The 25,113-nt window shown below is 37.2% G+C and overlaps 1 protein-coding gene across 1 annotated transcript in view; it reads right to left on the bottom strand.

The window, feature by feature from the left end:
- Positions 1–9,934: 9,934 nt before the first annotated feature.
- Positions 9,935–25,113, bottom strand: part of LOC134527685 (uncharacterized) — a 30,588-nt gene continuing 15,409 nt past the window's right edge. Inside the window, exons 4-6 of the mRNA XM_063360950.1 lie at positions 14,989–15,024; positions 14,559–14,676; positions 9,935–10,726 (exon numbers count right to left, since the gene is read on the bottom strand). Of these exons, the coding sequence (XP_063217020.1) occupies positions 10,665–10,726; positions 14,559–14,676; positions 14,989–15,024 (216 nt within the window). The 3' untranslated portion in view covers positions 9,935–10,664. The remainder of the gene's footprint in view (positions 10,727–14,558; positions 14,677–14,988; positions 15,025–25,113) is intronic.

Below are 25,113 nucleotides of genomic sequence, written 5' to 3' on the forward strand. Positions count from 1 at the left end.
GGGACGGCCGCGGCTATCAGGCGCCCCTGCGGGTGCGCTCGGCGATTACACCGCAGCGCAGGAAGTGCCCCGGCTGGCGGGCTCCCGACGGGCAGATACGCGCGGGTCGCGACCTAACGCCGCGACGCGACGGTGCCACGGGAGTGATGATCAACCACTAATCTAACACTCGCGCAGACAGATAATTGTCCGTAACGTTTGAATTTCGACAAAATTTTAAAAACACGTGTAATTTCTATATAATTGTGGAAACCAAACTGGAATTAAAACTTTTGTGGCCTTGGTGGTTGGTATATCTGTTTGCAGCAACATTTATATTATTTGAAGTAGCTTGGCGTCTGGGTTGCCGTGTCCTTGGCGGATAACTCACCGACGTTTCGGTCAACATTGCAGTCGCCATCATCAGGGAGCAGTTACCTTACTGCTCCCTGATGATGGCGATTGCATTTTCGACCGAAACGTTGGTGAATTATTCGCCAAGGACACGGCTACAACCCAGAAGCCAAGCTATGTCAGACAATAGCCGCGAAAGCCTACGAACATTAGGCCTATTAATTTATATTATTTTTAAAAGCTCCTTTACAATACAAAACAAAATATTCATCCATGCACAATCTTACTGTACGTAACTTCGTACTTCCGAATGTTTAATACTGAATAGCTCACATCGAGTTTCTCTTGGTATTTCTTTTTTTATTCTACTGATATTTTCCTGTTACTTCCGTTTAGAGTCCATTCGGGTAGTTGCCGAAACTACTGATATTTCTAAATCGTTGTTTGGTTAACGTACCTATCGATACGTGTCGGAACAAGTGTAATTAGTTTATTTAAGCTGGAAGGAGGACCGCGAACGTGAGAATTTTTATTTTTTACGTTGGCGAGATGTTTCGATGCGGAACGAAATGCGAAGTGTTTTCAAGCGTGGCCCCGAAAAAAGACCCCCCGGGGTAGTTAAGGCTGCGAGAAGCACCAACCGGTGAAGTTTTAAGTGTCGTAAGCCGACAAAGAATAATGGAACTCCCAGAGCTCCAGGCGTGAATAAAACCCAACCCCAACCACCCTTCGGCCCGCAAGTTCATATTTCAGTTTCGCGAGGGCTTTTCTCCGCGCCGCGCCGAGTCAAGACGTCGCAGTTGCAGCTGGGGTGTACCCAGGAAGGACGAGGAACTTCAGCGTCGGAAGGAGTTGCCTCCGAGACTCCTTGACGTCTTCGAGACAAGGGTGACCAAAATAAAACCCGTCACATGGCAGGGAGCTATCTCTTTGGCGCGGAGAGTTTGCTTGGTAGAGTACCAGTGTGTAATTACGTAACCTGTATGTATATGAACCATAGTTAATTAGTTAACAGCTTTAATTACTTTAAACTTTTGTAAATTTAATTTTTTGTTTGTTCAAGACCACTCGTGACGAATTCATTGAAATTATGAAGTAAAAAAAAATGTTATTTCAAAATATAAAAAAATTCAAAAGTAGCTCTTATATTTATTTACAATTTTATTAGCTGTAATGATTAAAATTAAGCCGTACCCCAATGTGGCGATATGTAAAATTAATAAACATTTGTCCATAAGAAATATTTCCTATCACTCATTTTCACAGAATTATCTTGCTGTAAATTATTGAAAAACTCCCAAGCCAATGCGCCAGGATTTCATATCTGAAAATCCTTTTATACAAAATAAACTTTCACAGATTTGAACCAAAAAATGACATTTACATAAGTATACATTTATTGGTATCATGTTACAATTAATATGTTAAATTTCTGTACAGCCTAACACTTAAAACGATTACCAATAAGGAATCTGGAACAAGCCATAATATAATGAATTTATAAAGGAAATCGCTCAGTAATCAGCAAGGCCCAATAACCGTATTTTTTTAAAGAAATACTTCTTTTGGTTGTGTGCCTAGTCATGTATAGACAGATGTGTTATTCACATGACTGAAATCAAATCATAAAACTTATATGGGCCATATAAGACACATATATTTTGGATTTTATGTTATTTAATTACAGACGGTGTATAAACACAGTCCAGGAAAAATAGGAAAGTAATCGTTAAGGGGCCCGCCTCGTCAGGGGTGTATGTGTGTTAGTGAGGCGGGATGATAAGCGCGACGCTCGCTGGTGCTTCCAGCGCAGTATAGCCTCTAAGCGCAAGTCTCTGAACTGGCGCGCATTCGTCTCGTCGTCACAGGATAACTGTGAAATTTGAGCGGTGACCGTAACATTATATGGCGGAGAAATGAAGATAAAGGTGTTATGCAAGCCCCTTAAGTGCTTTCAAGAATCTGTAATGATTGTTTTATGCCTAAAAATGACTCTGAAAACACGCGTTTTAGCCATTTTAACGTTTCTAAAAATACAGTTTAAAAACTTAATCCGAAATTAAAAGTACTTTTCGGCCCTCAGCGAACTCTTAAATGCTATTCGTAAATAGGCCCCACTCGGATATCTTGAGTAGTTTTGAAATCGCGTTGTTTTTTCCTGAAGCTCTGCACACCGTATGTGTGCCCAGGTAGGCGGGCCCCTTAATGACCTGAAGTAAAGAAATGTATCAGAAATTTCTACCAGAGATTTTGGGGAAACATCTGGATAGCTGGACCGTGCTTCAAGATCGTGTCATCTGGAATTCAAGCCCAGTGTCTTACAACTAATGACCGTGTGTAAGATAACGAGACACTTGAAGTATTTAGTTTTTATGTTTCTACCACAAAAAAAAATACATTTGAGGATATGATAAATAGTATAATTAACCTTACCTGAAATTTAAGGCAAGGAAAACAAATATATTTCGTCTTCTACAAGTCATGGATATGGTACTGCTGTGTTATTATATATATATATATATATATATATATATATATATATATATATATATATATATAAATAAATAAGAGTAACCATAGATTGAGTAGAGCATTGAGTGAACCATCACACTCAGGGGTACCAATCAGACAGGTCGAGAGCTTAGCAAGAAGAAGAATAAAAGCTGAAGCCTCGTCTATATGTCGATTGTTTTAAATATAATACATAATAGGGAAGAATATGCAAGAAGGATTTAGAAGCTTCTCCGATGTTCTGAATTGCCAGAGGAATAAGTGGCAAAAGGAGGGAAGGGGGAGGATTTTAGCGTACTTATATTCGGGTTCAAGCCAATAACAAACACCGAGATTGACAGCAAACTGATCCAGGGATGCGGCAAGTGAGCGAGAGCATCTACAAAGGAGGTGGTGTTGAGAGTTAAGTATGGTATTAGTATGTAGTAAAAGGCTATGTAGTTTTTTGAATGTTGCAATTAAACATTGGTGCAGCTTTAAGCAGGAAAATTATCCCTTTAGTTGGTATGGTGCCTAATGTCCTGTTATAATCTAGTCATGTTTCTTTACTTTTATGGAAGAAAGCAGTTGTGCGCACTATGTACGTTTTGTGCACATATGTGAGTGCATGATGTTATTTTTTGCGCTCGTGATGAATTTTCTTGTTTTAGTATAAATTCATGGCCATATTTGTTTCAGAGAAAAATATCTGAGATATCAGCACACAACTTCTAATTTCAGCTGATGTACTAATCTCAATCACAAGTTGTGTGCCAATAATCTACAATTTGCGATTTTCAAAAGCTTATTCTGATGATAAAATAAACTATAAAGTTATATACATATATACTACTATATAGCTAAAACGTATTTACATTATTGTGTTTGTCATATAACTGCTCACTTTTGCATTGAAAAAAAATATTATAAATAAACATCAAGTAATTTATAATATTTATTTTGGTCTCAATATTCTGCCCTACCTGAAAAAACTGGTGACATTGGTTATTATATATCGCTTTTATGTGTTTATATGCAGGTCAAGGCCACTTCCAGGCACGCAAGTATTTTACTTTAAATATGGTAAACTGGGAGTGAAGCTTGCAGTGAGTGCCTGGGTCGAGTGGGGCCGGTCTCAAACAGTGACACCTCACTACTTCAGATTTTGAGGTTTAGAGGTTAAATACTTACGTTATCATTGGATACTACTGTGAGGAATACTACACCACGGATCATCCAGCGCAATAGTAGTCCTTGTATTTTTCTTTGTTGACAGAAAGGAAATAAAACACCTTTGTTCCGCTGCCTTTAATTGAGCGCAAGCTGTGGTATCTACACTGGTGAAAAAATGAGGGAATCAGAAAAATTATTAAGGGAGCCTGCATAAATTGTAAATATATAAATACATAAAAATATATTAAATGTTAGAATGATCTTGTAAAATAATTTTGCCTTATCTAGTAAGTGCCACCTGCCAATTAAAAATAAATACGTGAATCGATTGCAGGTGTCAATCAAAATTAAAAGACAAGCTTAAAAATGCTAAATTATGCAATATTTTCTTGTTTTGACATAATATTTTATAATTTTGTAAAAGTGTGTTATAAGAGGCCAAAATGCATATTGCAAGTTTTATGCTGTTTCCTGTTTTTCTTTTAATGTTTCTTTCTTCCTTGATCTAAAATCTTTACTATTTAAACACTGTTATGCAATCCACTCATTCAGGATGTTCGAAAATCGGTGGACATAAATTAAGAGGGGGGAAGGAAATACGAGACAATATGTTTTTTTTTTTTTTTTAGCAGCAGCATGAGCTACAAGCAGCGTCTATTGGCAGTGCGTCGAAACAGGGGGCATAATGCAACGCTACTGCAACGTTCCTTGCAAAAAGGCAAAAGGACGCATAAGGATGACGTATGAAACAGTCGGATTTCGTCTTCCTGCAGGTGGCCTCTGTCCACGTAGGGCCATAGTGTGAGTCCCATTTAAAGCCCCTCTAAAATGGCAATGTACCGAACTGTGTCCGAAGGACGCAGATCGCTGACTGGCCAACGTGATCCTCTGACGTCATGGATGGCGTGTGCGATGATCCGAATATCCCTGGTCCAAATAGGGAAAGGGTGGGCAAGATGGGGTATTTAAGGTTTAAACCACTGTAGCATTAAATGCTGTAATCTTAGAAACCATATTAATTTTTTTCGAATAACATACATACCCTAGCAATACATCGGAACAATCAAAATTTTAAAAGTCACATAACATATACGGTAATATTTTTTTTCTTCATGCTCTGCAAACACCCCATCTTACCCCTTATACGGGGCAAGATGGGGTTTCATATGGGGCAAGATGGGGTAAAATATTGAATCTTCATTTTGAACAATGAATGCATGCATGTCCCGCTTCATCATCGTCGTCATCAATGCCAGCACATTAACAGTGTGACCATCGACCACAAGAACCACACGATACCCATCCTTCTAATGATTGTGAATACAAACTGCCACAATACAAGCACTCCGCGTCATCTTCATCACTGTCCACTTCTTTATTTACTTTACTTTTCTGTCTTGTTTTCCCTTTCGGCTTTCCAGTGCTGTTTGTGGTTTTCTTTTGTTATTCGTGACAACCTTTCTATTAGTATGAAGGTCTTCTAGTTCTCTCTTGTAAGGAGATGATGTCAATATTGTTGTCTTCCCATGCCTAGCATTTGGCCTTGTTGGTCTTCCTGTGTTGTCAAAATTAGGAATAGGTAAGATATGATGTGGAGTAGTTGTAAACGAACTCGGTGTTGAAGTTGACAATGATGTCGCTGCAACATTCTCTGATGGAGGACTTGAGGGTAGGCCTAGTTTGGGACCAGGTTGTGAATTTGACAGTGATAGGAATGCGACATTCTCTGATGCAGGTGTTGAGGGTATTTCGAGTCCGTTTACCCAGGTAGACGAACCAGGCTGAGGATTGATTGTGGATATCGGCGTTGAAAGTTCTCCAGACGCTAGCATATCCTCAAAAGGAATAACAGGAATAGACCTATTCGTTGTCTCAGAAGGCATAGAATCAACATCAGAGAAAACAGTTGGATCCACAGGCCAAATTCCGGTTGTAGGGAAACCATTTATTGCGCAGGACATTGTAGCAGCTGTTATGAATGCGCTACCAAAGATTTCTGCCACCTGTAAGTTCGTGATCACTCTTCCTGGATGAGACCGCAGCCACATAGTTGCAGCTCTGTCATAAAATACACTTAGAGGTTTCATGAATGCCACGTAAAGTGGCTGCATGCGGTGCGTGCAGTATGGTGGAAAGCAGAGTAGTATGACACCATTTTCTCGTGCATAATCAATAAGGTGGATGTTCTTCGTGTGTGTGGAATGACCATCCAACAAAAGCAATACACGATTGTCTTTAGATGCATGTGTGAACTCAACAAATTTCTTGAACCACGACAAAAATATGTCTGATTGCATCCATCCACTTTCATGACACTCTGCCCATGTTCCAGGCGGAGCTCCATATAGAAGTTCAGGCTTCATACACAGCCTTGGAAAAATCAGCATTGGCGGCATATACACGCCAGATGCACTGACGCAAATTTCCACAGTTATGGTGGTTCCTCTTTCTGCAGAAGTAAGCGCACCAACCTGTTTTCTACCCTTCGCACTTATTATTTTAGACTTCGATTTTGGGACAACTGACACTCCAGTTTCATCACAATTGAACAGTTTATCAGGGGTTAAATGATGCTCATCTACAACACTTGTGAGCAATTCGAAAAACTTCGAAACAACAACCTGATTAAATCCCATTGCTCGTGCGATGGAAGTTGGTTCAGGTTTGCGCAAAGTGAGATCAGGGTGTCTCTTCAAAAAACCTTTTGCCCAGTCAATACCAGCCATACCTTGCTCTCGGTCAAAATTATGTTTCTTTTTATTATTTTCGGCAAGCTGAAATGCTAGTTTTCTTAGTTCCGTAACTGAAAGTCCAAAGAATCTAACTTCTATGTCTTTAAGATAAGCCGCCAGTTCAGCCTCTTAAGACTGAGTAAATACAATTTGTTTTGGGCCTAACCTATCTTTCAAGTTCACATCCGGATTATATTTCACTTTCTTTACTTTTCTATCTAGAGTTGTTTGTGGAATACCAAAATGTGCTGCTGCTTTGTTGTAGCCCATTCTACCACTAACAACTTCATTCACTGCTTCTCTCATATTTTTTTCAGGCCAACTCTGTCTCTCGTTTTTCCGTTTGTAATTTCGAACCATGGCCTCTGAAACAATGAACCAATAAATATTAATATTGTTGACGTAACCACGGAGGTATAAATAGACAATTACACGGCATGAAATGACATCGAGACAATAATTTTATTTATTTATAAAAATGTATGGTTCTTTTACAATTTTATTAACTTTGACAATGAGTTTAATATTCTTCCCTATAAATAACTTGTACACCCCATAAGTTAAAAATTTTATAAGGTGTAAGTTCTTAAATAACAAATCACAAATTTAGGCCTACATATATGCCTCGCCATGATAGGATTCGAAGCTGGAACCCTCGCACCACCACCCGGCGTGCAACTGACTGTATTAGTCCTAAAGAAATCAGCCCACCGCACAACAATGAAACCACATTTTGTGGATATACCGTTAGGTAGGTAATTATAACTATTAGTTGGTGGTAAAGTTAGTTTGACATCACTTTCAGAGCAAAGTGTTTGCGATAGAGGGACTTGTAAAAAGTAGCGTAACTTAATTAAATGCAACAGAGTGTAACGTAAATTACTAAAACATATCACAGATCTTGATTTAGAGTGTATGCCTGTATGAAATAAGCTTTCCAGACTTGTAATCACTACCAATTTGAAGTATAAGCAGCGCAAATACACATTATACCCACTGCAAAACACTAATTTTTCTCAAAGTCATCATAAACACAAAAACTTTTGTAAGTCTTTCCCCTTCCATACTGCAAACAAACATAGCCACCCAAAACACAAATGCGAGAGAAAGAAACTCCAACAAACCTGTTAGTTTGAAGCTTGATGACAGAGTATTTGCTTAGTCGCGCGTATTTATATAATCTTTGCACGAGTCAATAGTGACAAAACTTCAAAATAAAACAAAAATTACATCACCACCTTCAAAAAACAAAAAATCACCATAACAATCACAAGTGAAAGTAGAATCACGCGTCACTCTTGACTGACAAGGAAAATGTCTAGGGATGTACTTTCAGGGTTCCCGCCAGGCAGCAACACATCACAAGCCCATTAGCAGGCGTACCCCGTCTTGCCTCGTTACCCCATCTTGCCCCTCCTGCCCCTACATAGGTCAACTTGAAAATTTTTTGTCCAATGTGAGTCCATTGGTAGTAAAGAAGAAGAATATTCGTGTTAATTGCTGTTTCCGGTTCCCGTATCTCGTTTACAAAGGGTAAACAGAAAACAACGGACGGTGTGGTAAGAAACGCCAAGAAGAACGAGACAAAATATTGATCAGTGCTGTCCGTTTGCGACCAGCGATTTTCAAAGGCCGAACACAAAAAAATTAATTTTTGCAGTGTGTTAAAATTAATTTATTAGAATTTATTTAAAAAAAAAATTACTTAAAGAATATTATTGTACTCCCACAACTTTCACAAGTTAAATGAACATTCAATAAATTGGCCGCATACTCATTTATAAGGCACGAAATCGATAAACAAAAACAATCGAAAAACATTTATTTGGCGATCTATATTTACTGCGCTCTGGTGACTACATCGGACATCGGAAACTGGACATCGTAACAATTGTAGACAGGGAAACTTTCCGTGTGACAATGTGACGTCATTAAGGTTAGGACAAGGACACGGATCACCCACAAGTTTGGTATTGTTGTAGAGGGGCCTTAACAAGAGAACACCGCACAGCCAGTATAAACTGGGAGGAGGTACATCAAATGGAGATCCGTTCTGTTCTCCGACGAGTCCGATTCGGCGAGGATCATGACAACGATCACGTTCTTATTTGGAGGGAGCGTGGAACACTAAACAACCCGCCAAGGCCTGGTGTGGTCCTCTGTTTTTGTCCAATCCCCTAATTAGTTCAACCAGTTTACTATTAGTTCTCATGCATGTGTGCCTGTTGGCGATAGCGTCGCACCACCGGAAGTCCTCTGAGTGGTCGGCTAGCACATGGTCGCGGCTTCCTCCAACAACTGTGCTGTCAAGAGAGATTCGAAAAACTATGAATAGAGCCTTCTTTGTGTGATGCGTTAAGGGGGTGCCTCCCATTTCAGGTCATGATTTTATATTTATATTAAACACTGATCAACTTTTACATTTTTTCAATTGTTTAACTTTCACCAAATGAAAACAATATACAGCGCATATTTTTTGCATAATTAATTTCCAAAGTTACATTTTTAACGTTTTTGGATTGTAAAAATAAGGAGGATTTAATTTATTGCAGAAATGAAAAGTTTTTAGGTTCAACTGAAATGCCACTGGCTACTTCACTATATGGTTTGCATTTCTATCACAAAAACTCATTTCATGTTTCTTGGCTGTCAAAATCATAACAAATTTGAGAATTTTGAAATGCTAGGTAAAATTAATTAATATTTTATGAAATAAATTAAAACCATTTCTTGAAGTAGACAGTGACATTGCAGTTAAACCTAAAAAGTTTCACTTCTGTAATAAATTAAATTCTCCTAATTATGGAAAAAGTATGCGTTGTATATATTTTTCATTTCGTGAAAGTTAAATAATTGAAAATGTCTACACGTTTATCTGTAATTACTGTAAATATAAAATCTTGACCTGAAATGGGAGGCACTCCCTTAACCGTGCCACCAAAATAACGAGCCCAAGTACTCCGTAATTTTATCTTAACGCATTCTTTTAAGTATTTTCGCTTGATAACTCTATTATTAGAAACAATACATAAATAAGCCATTGTATGGTTAAATTTACACGTATTCAGCAACAAAGTTGAAAATCCCTAAAACGTATCTTTATACAATTATGATTGCAGACCGCCATAACCTGCTTGATAGTAAATCACACATATCTATTCTCAAAGCGCTCAAGTAAGCAGGGTTTTATTAAACAAAAAAGTATAAACACAAGCCATTAAAAAATTTAATTGAGCCTTTAATGTGTACATAATATGCACTCCACTGGAACGGAAAACTTTCGAAGAATATACAGTCACCACTGAATGGTACTTGGAGTTTTTAACAGTGTATTTTTGTAAAGTTATTTGTAAAGTCATATACACATGGATGTTTTTAATTAAAATGTATTACATTAATTTACTATAGCAATGTGGTTACGCCCACGTAAACACTCCATGCATAATTGAAAATTTTATGTCGCACCATATGTCACTTTGGTTGTAACTGTTGTGAGAAACGTGTAAATATAATCCGAAAACCTAATTATAATTGCTAGAGAATCGCTATTTCTTGAAGAGTCAAGCTGGTTGTAGCTCCATTATCCGTATTCCTTAAGACTTACAGTGTCACGTACAATCACATGGATGTATAATGAAAAGCGGATGTGAAAACATATTTTATCATTGTTTTTTTAAGAGACCAGGTAATGTAAATTCTATAAACAATAAAACGATAAACATTTTCTATATAATACACATAGCCAGGTCATTCAAATAATGGTTTCTGTTTTAGATTTTGTAACATCATGATTAAATACTTAACTAAGTATTTTGATAGTCGGAAATGAAATAAAGAGCAATATTAATTGCTAATACAACACACCCCTTAGCTAGGAGTGTAACTTTTGGCTTGATAGTCACATATTTTCACACATACAATATTATTATTAACGTATCATAAATATTCCACGATGCATTTCCATATTTTGTAAGTCTTCATGCAGTTTCCGCCAGCATCTGTAACACCAGAAGTACTTAATCACTCAGCTATAAGAGATTAAAGATTAATAATATATATCACATCAGTTAGTTTGAAATATTTTATCCAAATTTATTTCTTGCAATTCAGTTTATTTCATAATAAAAATAATATAAGGAATTTTCTTTGATGAGATACACTAAAAAAAGAAACAGTCCATGGTCGAAATGAAGTCAGATAATTAATGCAAATATGAGGAATGAGTTTCTTGGGTAAAATTTTTTAATTGTGATCATTTTATAAACATTTGACAATTTTTACAGTAAATTATTATTCTACTTAATTATCTCAAGTATCCGTTAGTAAAACAAAAAAAGGGAATTTGCGGACTTTTTTTATTTTTTACGAAAGTTTTTTTTATAAAAATTAACGAGTGAAACGTTATTTTGAAAAACCCTAAAAAAGATAAGAGACATGTTTTCCCTCAATGAAATTTGTAAAAACGTACTTTCTTACACTCGGAACCTTGATATCATTAAAAATATATTGAATGTAAGAAAAATCTTATGAAATAAGGTTGTCTTTTCTAGCAAGTACCACCAGCGAATTAAAAATAAATAAGGGAAATTCGAATGCAGGTTTGCTTTAACATTCAAAGACAAACTTAAACATTCTCAATTCTGTAGCATTTTCTTATTTGAGATTTGATTTTTTGTTTAAATAATCCGTACAATTAGTAAGATGCGTTATAAAAGACAATAAATGCAATTTTGAAGTAGTTGTTCTTCATATCAAAATGTTTATTTCCCGCTTGCTCTAGAAATAGAAATATTTTGATTAAAGCACTTTTATGCAATCCACAGATAAAGGCTGTACGGAAATTGGTGAACATAAATTATCCGGGGACAGGAAATATAAAACAAGAATATTTGTTTTAGGTACTATGTCCGGAAAAGCAACCCTGGAAATTTACAGGATTCAACAGCGACGTGTATATTTGAATTTCGTGCGCATAAAAAGCACCACTCCAATAGCTGAGAGGACCCACGATCGCAGCTTAGTGACGCATCATGTTCAGGCGCTCCGCGGGAAGCAGAGCGTCTCAAAGGGCGGTATTCCAATACATTCGGGTAAGGCAACGAATAAGCACTGCCTTGTTGGGATAACACCGTAACCTAACTCGCAGACCGTATTTCAGAGCGTTCCCAAACCGAATCCCAGCAAGGAAATAGACCGGCAGCAGTTTAAATTAACGGTGCCCTGCACGAGGCTAGAAACTGGTCTCAACGCATTCTAGCGGACGTTTGGCAACCATCGATACAATTGTTACGGCAAAGATCCTAGAGATAGCAGCACTATCGCGTCGCACGAATTAATTGGTGTTATTCTGATTTTCTCAAGTACTTACTTTCATTAATTGTTATGACCCTTAAAATATGCATTCCATGATTGTTTCACTACTATGAAGTTTAATTTGGCACACGATTTCGTTTGGTACTTCCCCGGATATTCACGAAATTGATTATATACGAGATAATGGAGTCAGACGCGGGCCTGCCATCTGGACGAAATGAATTTAAGCAACAAACAGATCACTGATAGGACATCTAAATCCGTTCCCTAAAAATAAGGGACTAGCAGTGTCCTATTGTGCACTAGGAAGACTGTTTGGAAACATATGTAGCGTATTAATCAACTAAACCCTTATTTGTTTGTGTCTTGGAATACCGGCCTTAGGGTTAGTCACATGCACAAGCAAACGGCGGCCTAAGTCTACAGGACAGAGTGTGGTTGTGGTTACGTCTAAATGTTCAGCTCTGGGCCATCGGCGCAGTGTGCGGTTTATGCCTGAACCTCCACTTTCTTCAACAAATCATCGCAGAAGACTTGCCAGGAGACTTGCCACAGGCCGTTAGGAAAAACGCGTGGTTTATGCATGACGATGCTCCAGCCCAATTCACACGTGCTGTGCGATAGCGTCCCAGCAACGCCTTTTCCTGGACGATGGGTGTGGCGTTATTTTACGGTTGCGCGTATCCCAACGATCACCGGACCTAACACTTCTTACTGCGGGGCCAAATTAGAAGCCACATCTACGGCCGGTATTCAAAGACAAAAAAAAATAAGGTTTAGGTGTTGAATATGCCACACCTGTATCCTAACCGTATTCCTAACGCACGATAGGACACGGCCAGTCGTTTATTTTTAGGGAACTGATTTAGGTGTCCTATCCGTGGCCTATCTGTTGCTCAAACTTTCGCGCATGCGCAGATCTCAATTTTTTTGTTTTGATTTCGTCCAGATGGCGGACCCGCGTCTAGCGCCATTAGCTTGTATATATTCACTTTTTATGGTAATCGCAGGTTTGTTGGTGTGCCAAATGAAACATAATGATAGCGAAGCTATCCTAGTATACATTTCGTACACTTTAATATTCATTAAAAGAAATAATCGCAATGTAAAATGTAATTGAGAAAATTATAAAGGCGGTTCCATTTTGTTGCGATGGTGCTGCTATCTCTAAGATTTTTGCCGTAACAATTGTATCATGGTTGCGAAACGTTCACTAGAATGCGTTGGAACCAGTTTATAGCCTCGAGCAGGGCACCGTTTATTGCAACGTTTGCCGATCGGTTGCCCTACTGGGATTAGGTTTGGACACGTTCTGGAATACGGCCCGCGAGTTAGGTTTCTGTTGTGTCCCAACAAGGCAGTGCTTATTCGCTACCTTTCCCGAACGTCTTGGAATACCGTCCTGAGTGATACGTGATAGCACAGCTTATAACGGCGTCTTGGGAACATCATCTGCATGATGCGCCGCAAATGTTCACATGACTTGGTGACGACATACTTTGTCACTGAAACGCCTGCGTTGAGGCTGAGTGACAACAATGTGACGTGTTTGACGTGACGAACCCGATCTTACACCGGGAAACCTGTGCAATACACGTCACCCTGTTTTCACTCCGCTGCGTTCGCGGTGCTACTAGAGTAGCGCCTAAGAAGCACGCGAGGTTCAAAATTTGCCCGTTAATGTTTGCACCCGTAAGTTTGCAAGGTTGCAATTCCGGAAATGTGTTTCTCTGCAAGAACTGCTTGTTTTTGCATGCCCCACCACCCATTAAATTTATGACGGCAATTTCCGAACATTCTCTATAATTAGCTGTTACAATAATATTAATCACATAAATGCTACTCTACTACAAATATATATATATATATATATATATATATATATATATATATATATATATATATGTGTGTGTGTGTGTGTGTGTGATATTTTTTCGAAGTCTTACCTAAGTCTTTTAGAGTTTGATATTATTACAAATATAAATACAAATACAGGACTAAAATAACTTTGATTTTAGTAATCAGTATGTACTACTGTTTTTTTCTTACAATTCGAGAAAATTGCATAAACTTGTATACCCTTTGCATACTTAGTGCAGGTTTCATTAAACCACGTGTTTTATTTTTATTTTTTAATGAATAAAACTATTTGGTTTATAGTGGTTTGAATTACATTGATTGTATCAATTTTTTAAAATAAAAATCATAAAGTAGACGATAAAAGAATTTGATAGAATATAAAAATGCTAGCCGCCTGAGTGCGAATAAACTATTTGTTATGAAATCAAAGTGTACGAGAAATAAAAATATGTAATTGAGTTTTTCAACTGTTTACTAGATAAGTCATTCACAACAACGAAAATTTTAACAGTATACTTCCCCTATTTCAAGGTCATGCAATGTTTTTAGAGATCACATTTATAATATTTAGCATGTTAGTGAACACAGGGCCATCTGTTCATATTTTCCGCAACTGAATTTTGCCATGAGTTTTTAAACCTGCAAGTATTTACGTACACTTTAAGTTGCATTCCTGTATGTTCTTCACAAGACGTCTTTCAAAATCTTCAGTAAGAGGAATAGAATTCTTAAGGTGTTTTGTAAGTTTTTTGGTATCCACCTCCCCATAACTTATCTGAAAAATAAGACACATTTGGGTTGGTCATATAAAATTGGGCAATAATTACCAATAATAAATTCCAAATTCAGTTTTGTTTATGAGGTAGTTCAAAATATTTTATTTGCTAACGTTACTACTTCACCTCAGAAGTCGTTATAATTTGAAAATCGTCTTAATTTATCACGTAATGGTTTAAATAAATCCTAAGATTACAGCTCACTAACAAACAAAACTTTAGATTCATAATATAACTTAATATCATTTGTAAAAAAAATATTATTTAAATGTAGTGCGTAATGCAAGTGTGAATGTGAAACGTATATTTACCAGGCCTAGATTCTTCATCGTACACTCCAGAAAGCACTGAAATACAAACAACCAAATAAGTAAAATGTTTTGAAACGTATACATTTTCGTAGTATCAAGAGCTATGAATATAGACACATTCTGGCCTTTTGTATAAATACCAATGTCGTTATAAAAAAAATTCCATACTTATTTACAATTTTATCGAAATTAAAGAGAGAAACCTTTTTTAAAGCCTTAAAAAAATACAAATTATTATAACTTTGAAGTTAACAGGGATATTATAAGACGGCTCTTAGTATGAGTATAACATTTATTAAATTATTTTTTATATTATGTTAATAGTAGTATGTAAATGACGGAGCTGGCGCAGGGTCCAGGGTGTGGAGCCTGTGGAGCTGACCGCCATATTGGATTGTGACGTCACGGCGGCCATCTTGGATGGTTGTGACCTTGACCTTTGACCTTGACCTTGAATTTGACCTGCAAAATGTGTCAAAATTCTCCAAAATTGGGCAAAATGTGCCCAAAATTCCTCAAAATTTCCATTTTTGTGGAAAAACATTCCACCAAAAAATCTGAAAAAATAAAAAAAATAAAAAAATTCCCTTTTCGAGGGAAAAATTCCCATTTCGAGGGAAAATTTCCCGTTTTTAGTCCTTAAAAATCCCAGTGGCTAGAAATGTCCATATAGCGGCTTAAGCATCCATGTCTACAGCCGCAGATAAGCCTCTGACGTCATATTGGATGATGACGTCACCGTTGCAGTTTCCATTACGCCCGCCATCTTTAACTTTTTTATTTATTATCCGATTTTAATGAAATTTTTTTTAAAACTTATAAAAAAATTCAATTAATAAAATGTTAATAAAATATTTATAAAAAATATACTTTTACGACACGGAGTTTGGAGTCCTCGGTTCGAACCCGACGATTGCAAAAAAAATTAAAAATGGCGACCGATCCTTCTCTCACAGTGGACGCAGGTAGACTGACCCCCACCACTTTCACCAATGCACATATACCATCAGGTAGTATGACGTCATGTCCACCATCTTGAAAACCCGTAATTTTAATGCTAGAGATTCGGGAAAAATTTTAAAAATCATTAAAAAAATTAAATAATAGAATTAAATAATAGAAATTTAATAAAATATTACTTATAAACCACTGTAGCACGTATCGTTATGGTCGCCATCTTGGATTATATAATTGTAGCATGTTTCGTTACGCCCGCCATCTTGTCTTCGTCTGCTGGAGACCTCCATCTTGTTATCATTGGCTAGAGTGCGCTGACACCATGTTAGTTTAATTCTTACCCGCTAGAGTGCAGTAATCATTTATTATTACTGTGACACCCGCCATCTTGTCATTTGGCCGCCATCTTGAAAATCCGTAATTATTTAGCTAGAGATGCGGTAAAAAGTTCAAAATTCATTAAATAAATCACCCATTAATTTAAATATTGATTCGATCGCTTCCTGTCCTTGGTTCGATACCCGAACGATGCAATAATGTTTTATTTTATGTAAAATAATAATAATTTCAATAAACCATGTTCAACATTCTTAAAGAGACTTTAAAACCTCTACTACCATCATCCTAAAAGCCATCAACACCACCACCTTGGAAAATTCGTAATTATATTGCTAGAGATTCGGGAAAAAGTTACAAATTCATTAAATAAATTTGCAAACAATTAAATGATTAATTAAGTCGACTTAGGCCCTTGGCACGATTCGGAATGAAGATGAAAAATAATAAACATAATATACTTAATAGTGGCAGGTTCGACAAAGAAAACAACACAAGTTCTTTCACAAAATAAACTTTATTACATAATTTATACTTTACTACACGAACACTTGCGAAAGTTAACATTATAATAATCATTTAGGTCCGCATAGGCGTGAAATGACTAATTCTTAGCTCCAATCGGTTTATACTAGAAAGAGTCCAACCAGAACCTTTACAGACATAGTCCTCCTCTTCTTGACAGAGTTTCCGGATACCATTTTTAACAGTATGCTTCACATCGTCAGAACTGTAAATTACTGCAGCCGATGTCTTGAATGCACACTTCTTCACTTCGTCTTCGAATGGATACGGCTTTCCATATATACAGTCCAACCACAAGTTGTATTTTAATGGACCGTTTGTTGCAACGTCATCAGTAAGTTGACTGATTATGTTCTCTCTGATATCATCAAGAAAATTACAAATGTCTTTCGACTCACCTAACGTATTTAGATAATAGTAGTCTTTCAATGTCCCACGAAATGCAGACTGCGCCAAGTAGAACCCATTATCATTCACTTGTAATGTGCCGAACACAGTCTTAGGTTTATTTTCTTGTCCAGACGTTATAGCAATCGGTTGCTGCACATCGGTTTTCTTGCTTGTTCTCTTACGAGTCTCCAATCTAAAGCGAGGAGTCGAAATTTCTACAGGTAATTCTTCAGCAGACACACGGACCTTACCGTTGCAATTTTTCACATGCCGTCGCAAACTATCAATACGTGTAAACCATTCATGACACCCATCACAGCGAAACTTTATACGGGATGGATTCTTCTTGCATTTACTCCGTTCATGTCTTCGTGCATCATGAGAAAATGCGAACGACATATCACAGTAGCTGCAAGGATACCGGGGTGATGAAGACGAGCCTTTCAGGCCCGATCCAGATACTAACGTTGCCGCAGTTGCGTCATCTCTAGGCATACTCTTATGCACATCGATGCATCGTTGTTGCACCGATACCTTTACTTTATGCCGCTCTGCAGGACCTTTACATGTCTCCAAGTGATGCTTCAAATTAGCATTTCTTGTAAATTGCTTGCGACATTTGTTACAGCCAAACATTTTACGATAAGGGTTCTTAGCGCATTCTCTCCTCTCGTGTCGTCGAGCATTGCTGTTGTTTGAGAAAATCTTGTCACAGTAACAGCACTCATGTTCGTTAGTTGTTGTTGAATCACCATCCATTGAAGTTTCCATCGAGGGCGAAACGAAATTCGACGAGTTTTCCTGCGTAGTCAGCACCACCGGCATTAAAGTCTCTCCTGCTGACGGTATCGCGACTGTTGAAATCTCCACTTTTGATGACGTCGTCGTTGCCGACGGGATCTGCACCTTCTCCGCCGTAGCTGACGTCAGGGTTCCCGTAGACGATGGTGCGTCGTCCATCAAGTTCAGCGTTTTAGATGGTAAAGATGCCATCGAAGTCTCAAGAACAAGCAATTACACGACTTATGCACCAGAAGAAACAAACTAGGTGATCCGTACACCGTCGACGTCAGTAACAACTGAGCGTCCTGCTGTCTAGGACTCGCTTATATACATGCACCGGTTGGAATAATATGCTAGTCAAATCAAGAACAAATTACTATAATACTCGAGTCAAAACATCATTTAAAAAAGAAGCACACCAAAATAAGGTAACACATTTGGAAGCAAATTCGACAAATGAAATGGTCACACAATACACGCACGTGCAGCTTTCATCACAAAGTTAACATTTACATTCCATTCAAGCGAAGTATCAAGCCAACGCCACATCATCATATTAACATCCTATTGGTCATACTATCCTCAAAATTTCACAGTCTTATAAATCACACTAGTTATAGAAGGACTTATAGTTTATAACACACATCATTTCAGACATTGATCGTTAACAAATTCGAATTTAAAAATGTAAAATGTAAGTACTTGTTAAATTGAAGAACCAGGTACGTGAATATTTTATATACTTTATGTACACTGTAGGCGTCAAGAGCTTGAAAGTACTTACGTAAGAATGATATTTAATAAAACTCATATATAATTGTATATTTATTTCCAATAATATACATCTGATCAAAAAAAGCAGGTTTTATTCTATAAACCCTGCATATCGTAGTTCATGTTTCTTTGAGGATGTACAAATTTTGATTATATCGCGAACCAAGTAGAAGTTTTAGCCTATTCACCAATCATTTGGAGTGACTCTCGATGAGCAATTTGGTCTCGCGTGCTACGGCTTCCATCATCTTCACATATATGTTATTAATAGTCTTAAAATCTTCACTATCACAGACGTAAAGACATCATCACCGTAGCTACCAGTTATAATACCAGGAGCCGCATCAATATCACTCATTTTATGATATCGTCTCCGCATTTCTGTTGTCAGAGACGTACCACAATCTACGATCGTGTAAGCTTTACAATAGTCTCTATTGTTTTCTAGACATGGTTAGCTCCATTCCCATTTTCTGTAAAACCTAGTGTGTCCAGTTTTACTATTTAAACCTTCAACCCATCATCCCAAACAAAATTAAATCATCGTAGTATATAGAAAAAAAATCAACAAAGTTCCTTTCATTTAATCTTAGGAACCGCTTCATCCTTTACACCTTTAGTATAGTTTCTTGAGCCCAAGTGTCTTTCATTATATACCATGCAGTGTTTTTGAAGAGATGTGGTATACTACCAGTTCTACATACAAATCCATCCTATCATTGATTTGTTTACACATTAGAAAAAAAAACCACGTTATTTTTACGTGTTTTATTAAATTACCACTTCGACTAAACTAATTAACACACATAGTAATTTCTACAAAGGACACTTTACCCAAGATATTTTAACCATCATCTCTGAAAACAACCATGTCCCATCTATATTACGTAGTAAACGAGGGTTAGAGGAGATGGGACAAACAAGTGCTAGTCACTCATAGGGTAAGAACCATGTGTGTTCAATACCTATCTCAGTCAATGAAGCATATATGTATTTCTCTTACCTCATGTAGCAAAATATCTTCCAATGCATACGAATTTAAACTTATTCACGTACGACTAGTCAAAAGTACATAAATTCAAGCATGTCAACCGAAAAAAAAATTCTCAAGGATAGAGGCAGAGACTTCTCGATCGAGACACGCCTACCATCACCTGCAAATGAACATTGACCCCTCGCGCGGGAGTTGCAAGCTTGCAGAATGCTGCGACACTCATATGTTTTGCTCGAGACATGCATACATCACGTCGCTAGCCTTCCAACTCATTACACGTAAAACTCCAGTGAAATCGTAATCAAGCACATGTAAAGTACTTGACGGAACCACTTCAAAGTATACATCACCGAACCAGAGCAGAAAATCAGCCTACGAATGTATATCTTGCTACCTACAAAAATAAATGTGTAGCACATATACGAGAGGAGTCGATTCCTACATACCATACTCAATACTCTGATAATTATAAGCAGCAAAATATTTTAAATCAAGACCTTAGCCAGTATACATTTAATTTCCCATGTTGTAAAAATTCATGTTAGTAATCAGCTACGAAGGAGTGAGTAACTTGGATGAAGAACCGCTTTCCAAGTATCCAGAATCTTACTGTTACAGCCAGTGCACCAGCTTACTCCAAAGTGTGGTCAATTGATAAACATTCTTTAATTTTTTAATATCACCCCCGTAGTGTCCACCAATATATGACAGGTTACGATTTAAGACCATAAATTTCCCACAAGTCTGTTAGTTTTATTTCGGGAAGTAATAAATTATTTCTCAGAAATAATAAATCAAGTTCCTAGTCAGATTTGCTCTAATGTTACGGCATTACCTGTACCTGCACTTTACCAAAATATCTCCCATAAATAATCTTAAGAATGCAGATGGCATACTCAGTCAAAAATAATTTTAGCAAAAAAAAAACTGTCTTCATCATCATTGGTAAAACAAAATAATACACTCAAACAAGACAAAAAGAACATTACAAACCCAACCAAGATTACGTGTCACATGTAGTTTATTACATTAAGTTATAACGATGTAGGTTAGAGAAGAATGAATAAAAAAATTCTTTAATTCTATAATTTATTTAAAATTGTACATTTATACACAATAAAATCTGACACTATATATATTTTTTACATTTCTCAGTCCACACGACATTCATTTATATTAAAATAAATTATTAAAGTTCGTATTAAGAGTGACAAAATACAAATAATTCATACAGATCACGTTACATCAGTTCAGGAGTGTAACACCTTAGAGGGTCAGAAATTATGCTAGAAACCCGCCTTTACAAAATTTATAATGTTTTTTCAAGTAACATTTTCGTGTAACCTGTACACCGCACTTCTCACACAGAAATTTTACACGGTCAATATTTCTTCTGCAGCTATACTTTTCATGGATGCGTGTACTTCGTAGTCGTTCAAATCGTTTACCACAGTAGCAGCACTGATACAGATATTCATCACAATTACCATCGCTTCCCCGCTGTACAACTTGCAAATGAACTTTGCTTTTACAATGCCTAATAAAATTACATTTGTTTGTGAAATGTACACCACATGGGTCACACGGAAATGTCACACGATTAACGTTTCTTCTACAGACATGATTTTCATGTCTTCTTGCATGTTGACGGTATTTAAAACTTTTGTCACAGTAACAGCACCGATGTTCGTTAGTCGTTCTTGAATCACCAGTCATTGAAGTTTCCATCGAGGACGAAACGAAGTTCGTAGAGTTTTCCTGTGTAGCCAGCACCACCGGCATTAAAGTCTCTTCTGCTGACGATATCGCGACTGTTGAAGTCTCCTCTTGCGATGACGTCGTCGTTGCCGACGGGATCTGCACCTTCTCCACCGTAGCTGACGTCAGGGTTCCCGTAGACGATGGTACATCATCCAGCAAGTTCGTCGTTTTAGATGGTAAAGATGCCATCGAGTTCACAAGAACAGGTAATTACGCGTCTTTTGCACCAGAAGAATCAAACTAGGTGATCCTTACACCGTCGTCGCCAGTAACAAACTGAGCGACCTGCTGTCTAAGACTCGCTTAAATATCAGCGTCCGCTTGTATAATACGCAAGTCAATACATCACCCAATGCTATTACTAAAAAAAAATTAGGAATTTCAAGGAATAAAAGTTTAAATTATATATTGAAACAACTAATCACACATCCTACATACACGGTTCATTTAGACTTAATAGAGGAGCAAGAGTCTGTAATCAATGGAACTCTCACAACCCAAAAAAAATTTAAAGTAGGTACCCGAATTTAAATATTATTATGTAGAGCTACACATAACATCCAACTGACTCCAAATGACTACAACACATGACTAAAATAATTTATACGATACCAGGTTAGGTCCAAAGTCAATTTTTTTTGTACCTCTCATCTACAGTTCGGACGACCTTCAGTGTTGATATAGCTACAGCCAAGACATGTCCAGTACCATACATCTTCAAAGCCTTCAAAGTCGATCCTTGTTAAGCCTTACGACAAAAGTCTCCGAAACAAGAGTCCTACTCTACAAGTTTACTACACAATTTTATGCCTTTTCATAGCACACATCGATAAATATCTTCATAAATAACCCAAAATATTATCAGACCACTAGCATTCGATTTATGCACCAACATATCCATCAACACAAGTCAATTCTACATTAAGCTCCTCACTTATTTTCATCAGTCTACTCGGCTACACTCAGCACACAAAAACCAAAAGAAGTCAATTAACAACCTAGTATTTATGTACATTCGGTCATTTAACATGAGGTGCCCACCATATTGAAATTTAGGCACCATCTTAGATATTTGTATTTATTGACTTATTAGTTCGGGAAAAATTCCAAAATTCACCGAAAAAATCACACATTATTTTACATATTGAATCGAAAATTGCTTCGATCTATGGACGAAGCTGAAAATAAATTTTAATTTAAATATCAGAAAAGTGTCAGGTTCGAGAAATAAAACACCTCAAGTTCTTTTACAAACATAATATTCATTACACAATTTCTATCCTACTACAGAATCACTTGCGAAAGCCAGCAATCTTATAAACATTTAGCCCTGCATAGACGTGCAACGACTACTTCTTAGCTCCAACAGCTCTAAATGCTCCAACAGCTCCAAAAACTCCAACAGCTCCAACAGCTCCAAATGCTCCAACAGCTCCAACAGCTCCAAATGCTCCAACTGCCTTTTCTTTCAACAGCTCCAATTATATTGGGCTACAATGCTACGAGTCTAAGAGACTACGAGGCTACAAGGCTACGAGTCTAAAAGGATCTAGATGGTTCCGAGTTATACATGGCTGCGAAACTGCATGACTAAAAGACAGCATGGCTACGAAACTACATGTCTATGAAGCTACCTGGATACAAGTCTACTCGGCTCCAACACGCAATGTACACACAGTACACACAGGAAACTGAACGTACACACAGTACACACAGGAAACGGAACGTACACACAGTACACACACACACATGAAAACGGAACGTACACACAGTACACACAGTACACACAGGAAACGGAACGTATACACAGTACACACAGGAAACAAAACGTACACATACAGTAGCGGAAACACAGGCTTAGTTGGAAATCAGAATACAAGAAATAAAAACATTAAATTTTTTTTAGTTTCAATATTTAATTTATTTCTCAACATTACACAAATACAAGTAAAAGAAGCCATTATTGTATGTAGCAAGCTTTCCTCAGTTCTTTGAGTATGACGGATATTTCATTGATGCACGAACATTTTCCTGCACAAAGCGAGCCATGTAGAAGTCTTAGCCTGTCAACCAATATGTTGGGATCTTTCCATGAGCTACAATCAATCTCTTCTGCTACGTTCATCTTCCTATTATGTTTATAATAAATATTATTATCCCTGGTGTCTTCTGTTTCAACACCAACTACAAGGTCACTTTCGACATCAAGCCAGTGATTATCACAAACTTGATTAGGATAATTTATTTTATTATGTCGTTTCCATCGTTGTGATCCCAGGCCACCATCACTGTATTTGCTCTTGACCGCTTTAGGTGCTTCAGCACAGTACTCAATCATGTCAGCATCTCAAGCTTGATCAGAATAATTCATTTTATTACGTCGTTTCTATCGTTTTGGTCTCAAGACACCATCACAGTCTTCGCTCTTGTATGATTTAAGTGCTTCAGCACAGTACTCATTCATATCAGCATCAGAAGATTGATAAAGATAATTTATTTTATTTCGACGCTTCCACCATTTTGGTCTTAGGCCGCCATCACAGTCTTCGATCTTGACCGCTTTAGGTGCTTCAGCACAGTACTCAATCATGTCAGCCTTAATTGTGACAGCATAGTCATCGATCATGTCAACCTCAGATGTGTCACCACAATCTTCAATCATGTCAGCTTCAGATGTTTCATCACAGTCTTCGGTCGTGTCAACTTCAGGTGGTTCTCCATCTTTCACATTTTCATGGAAACGACTAGATATTGGTGTAAATATCTTTTCATTTCTAATGAGGTTGCTACTTTCTTCGTTTGTTTTTAATTTTAAATTATTGTTTTGATCTATATCAATATTTTTAGGATTAGCTTTTTTACATTCTTCATAATCATTATTGTCGTCTAATATTCTGCCTTCGTTCCTCTTCCACGATGTTGGAATACAGTATTCGTTATCTTTATTCATTTTAGTTGTACAGTTCTTGCAATGTCTATCCAAGTAATATCTTCTACCAAAGGATTTATGACACTGACTGCAATTAAATGGTTTTTGACAAGGACCCAAACTACACTCGCTTCTCTCGTGACGTTTAGCATTCTTTCTCAAGGTAAACACCTTGCTGCAGTATCTACAGTGATGCCGGTTTGATACAGCTACAGGCAACGAATCAGGGTACATGTTAGCTTCTGCGACTAATGGCAGATGAAAACTAAGAGTTGTAAATTAAACCATTACTTAAATAGAATTTTTTAAATTATTTCGTCAGCGAGAGTTAAGTTATCTCATACAAAAGTACTGGTTGTAAGTAGTTCTATTTTCATCAACAGATGACTCCACATGTTGCTAGCTGGTAAATAATATTTATTTCTTTTATGCGGGATGCGGGATGCTCACTAAAGATCTGTTGAAAAAGGTGTGCTTCCCTAGATCTCAAGAGGAAGAACATCGACCTTATTTAAAAATTAGTGAATAACATCATGGCCTAGCGAGAATCACAAGATAACCTATTCACATATTAGTAACCATCATGTATCAGTTGTCTGTATAAGCAGTCTCTGTTGTCTGTATAAGCAGTCATTGTTTTGTGTGGGATGCGGGATGCTCCCTAACGATCGCAACA

The sequence above is a fragment of the Bacillus rossius genome, chromosome 1 (assembly GCF_032445375.1).
Source record: "Bacillus rossius redtenbacheri isolate Brsri chromosome 1, Brsri_v3, whole genome shotgun sequence".
Lineage (NCBI taxonomy): Eukaryota > Metazoa > Arthropoda > Insecta > Phasmatodea > Bacillidae > Bacillus > Bacillus rossius.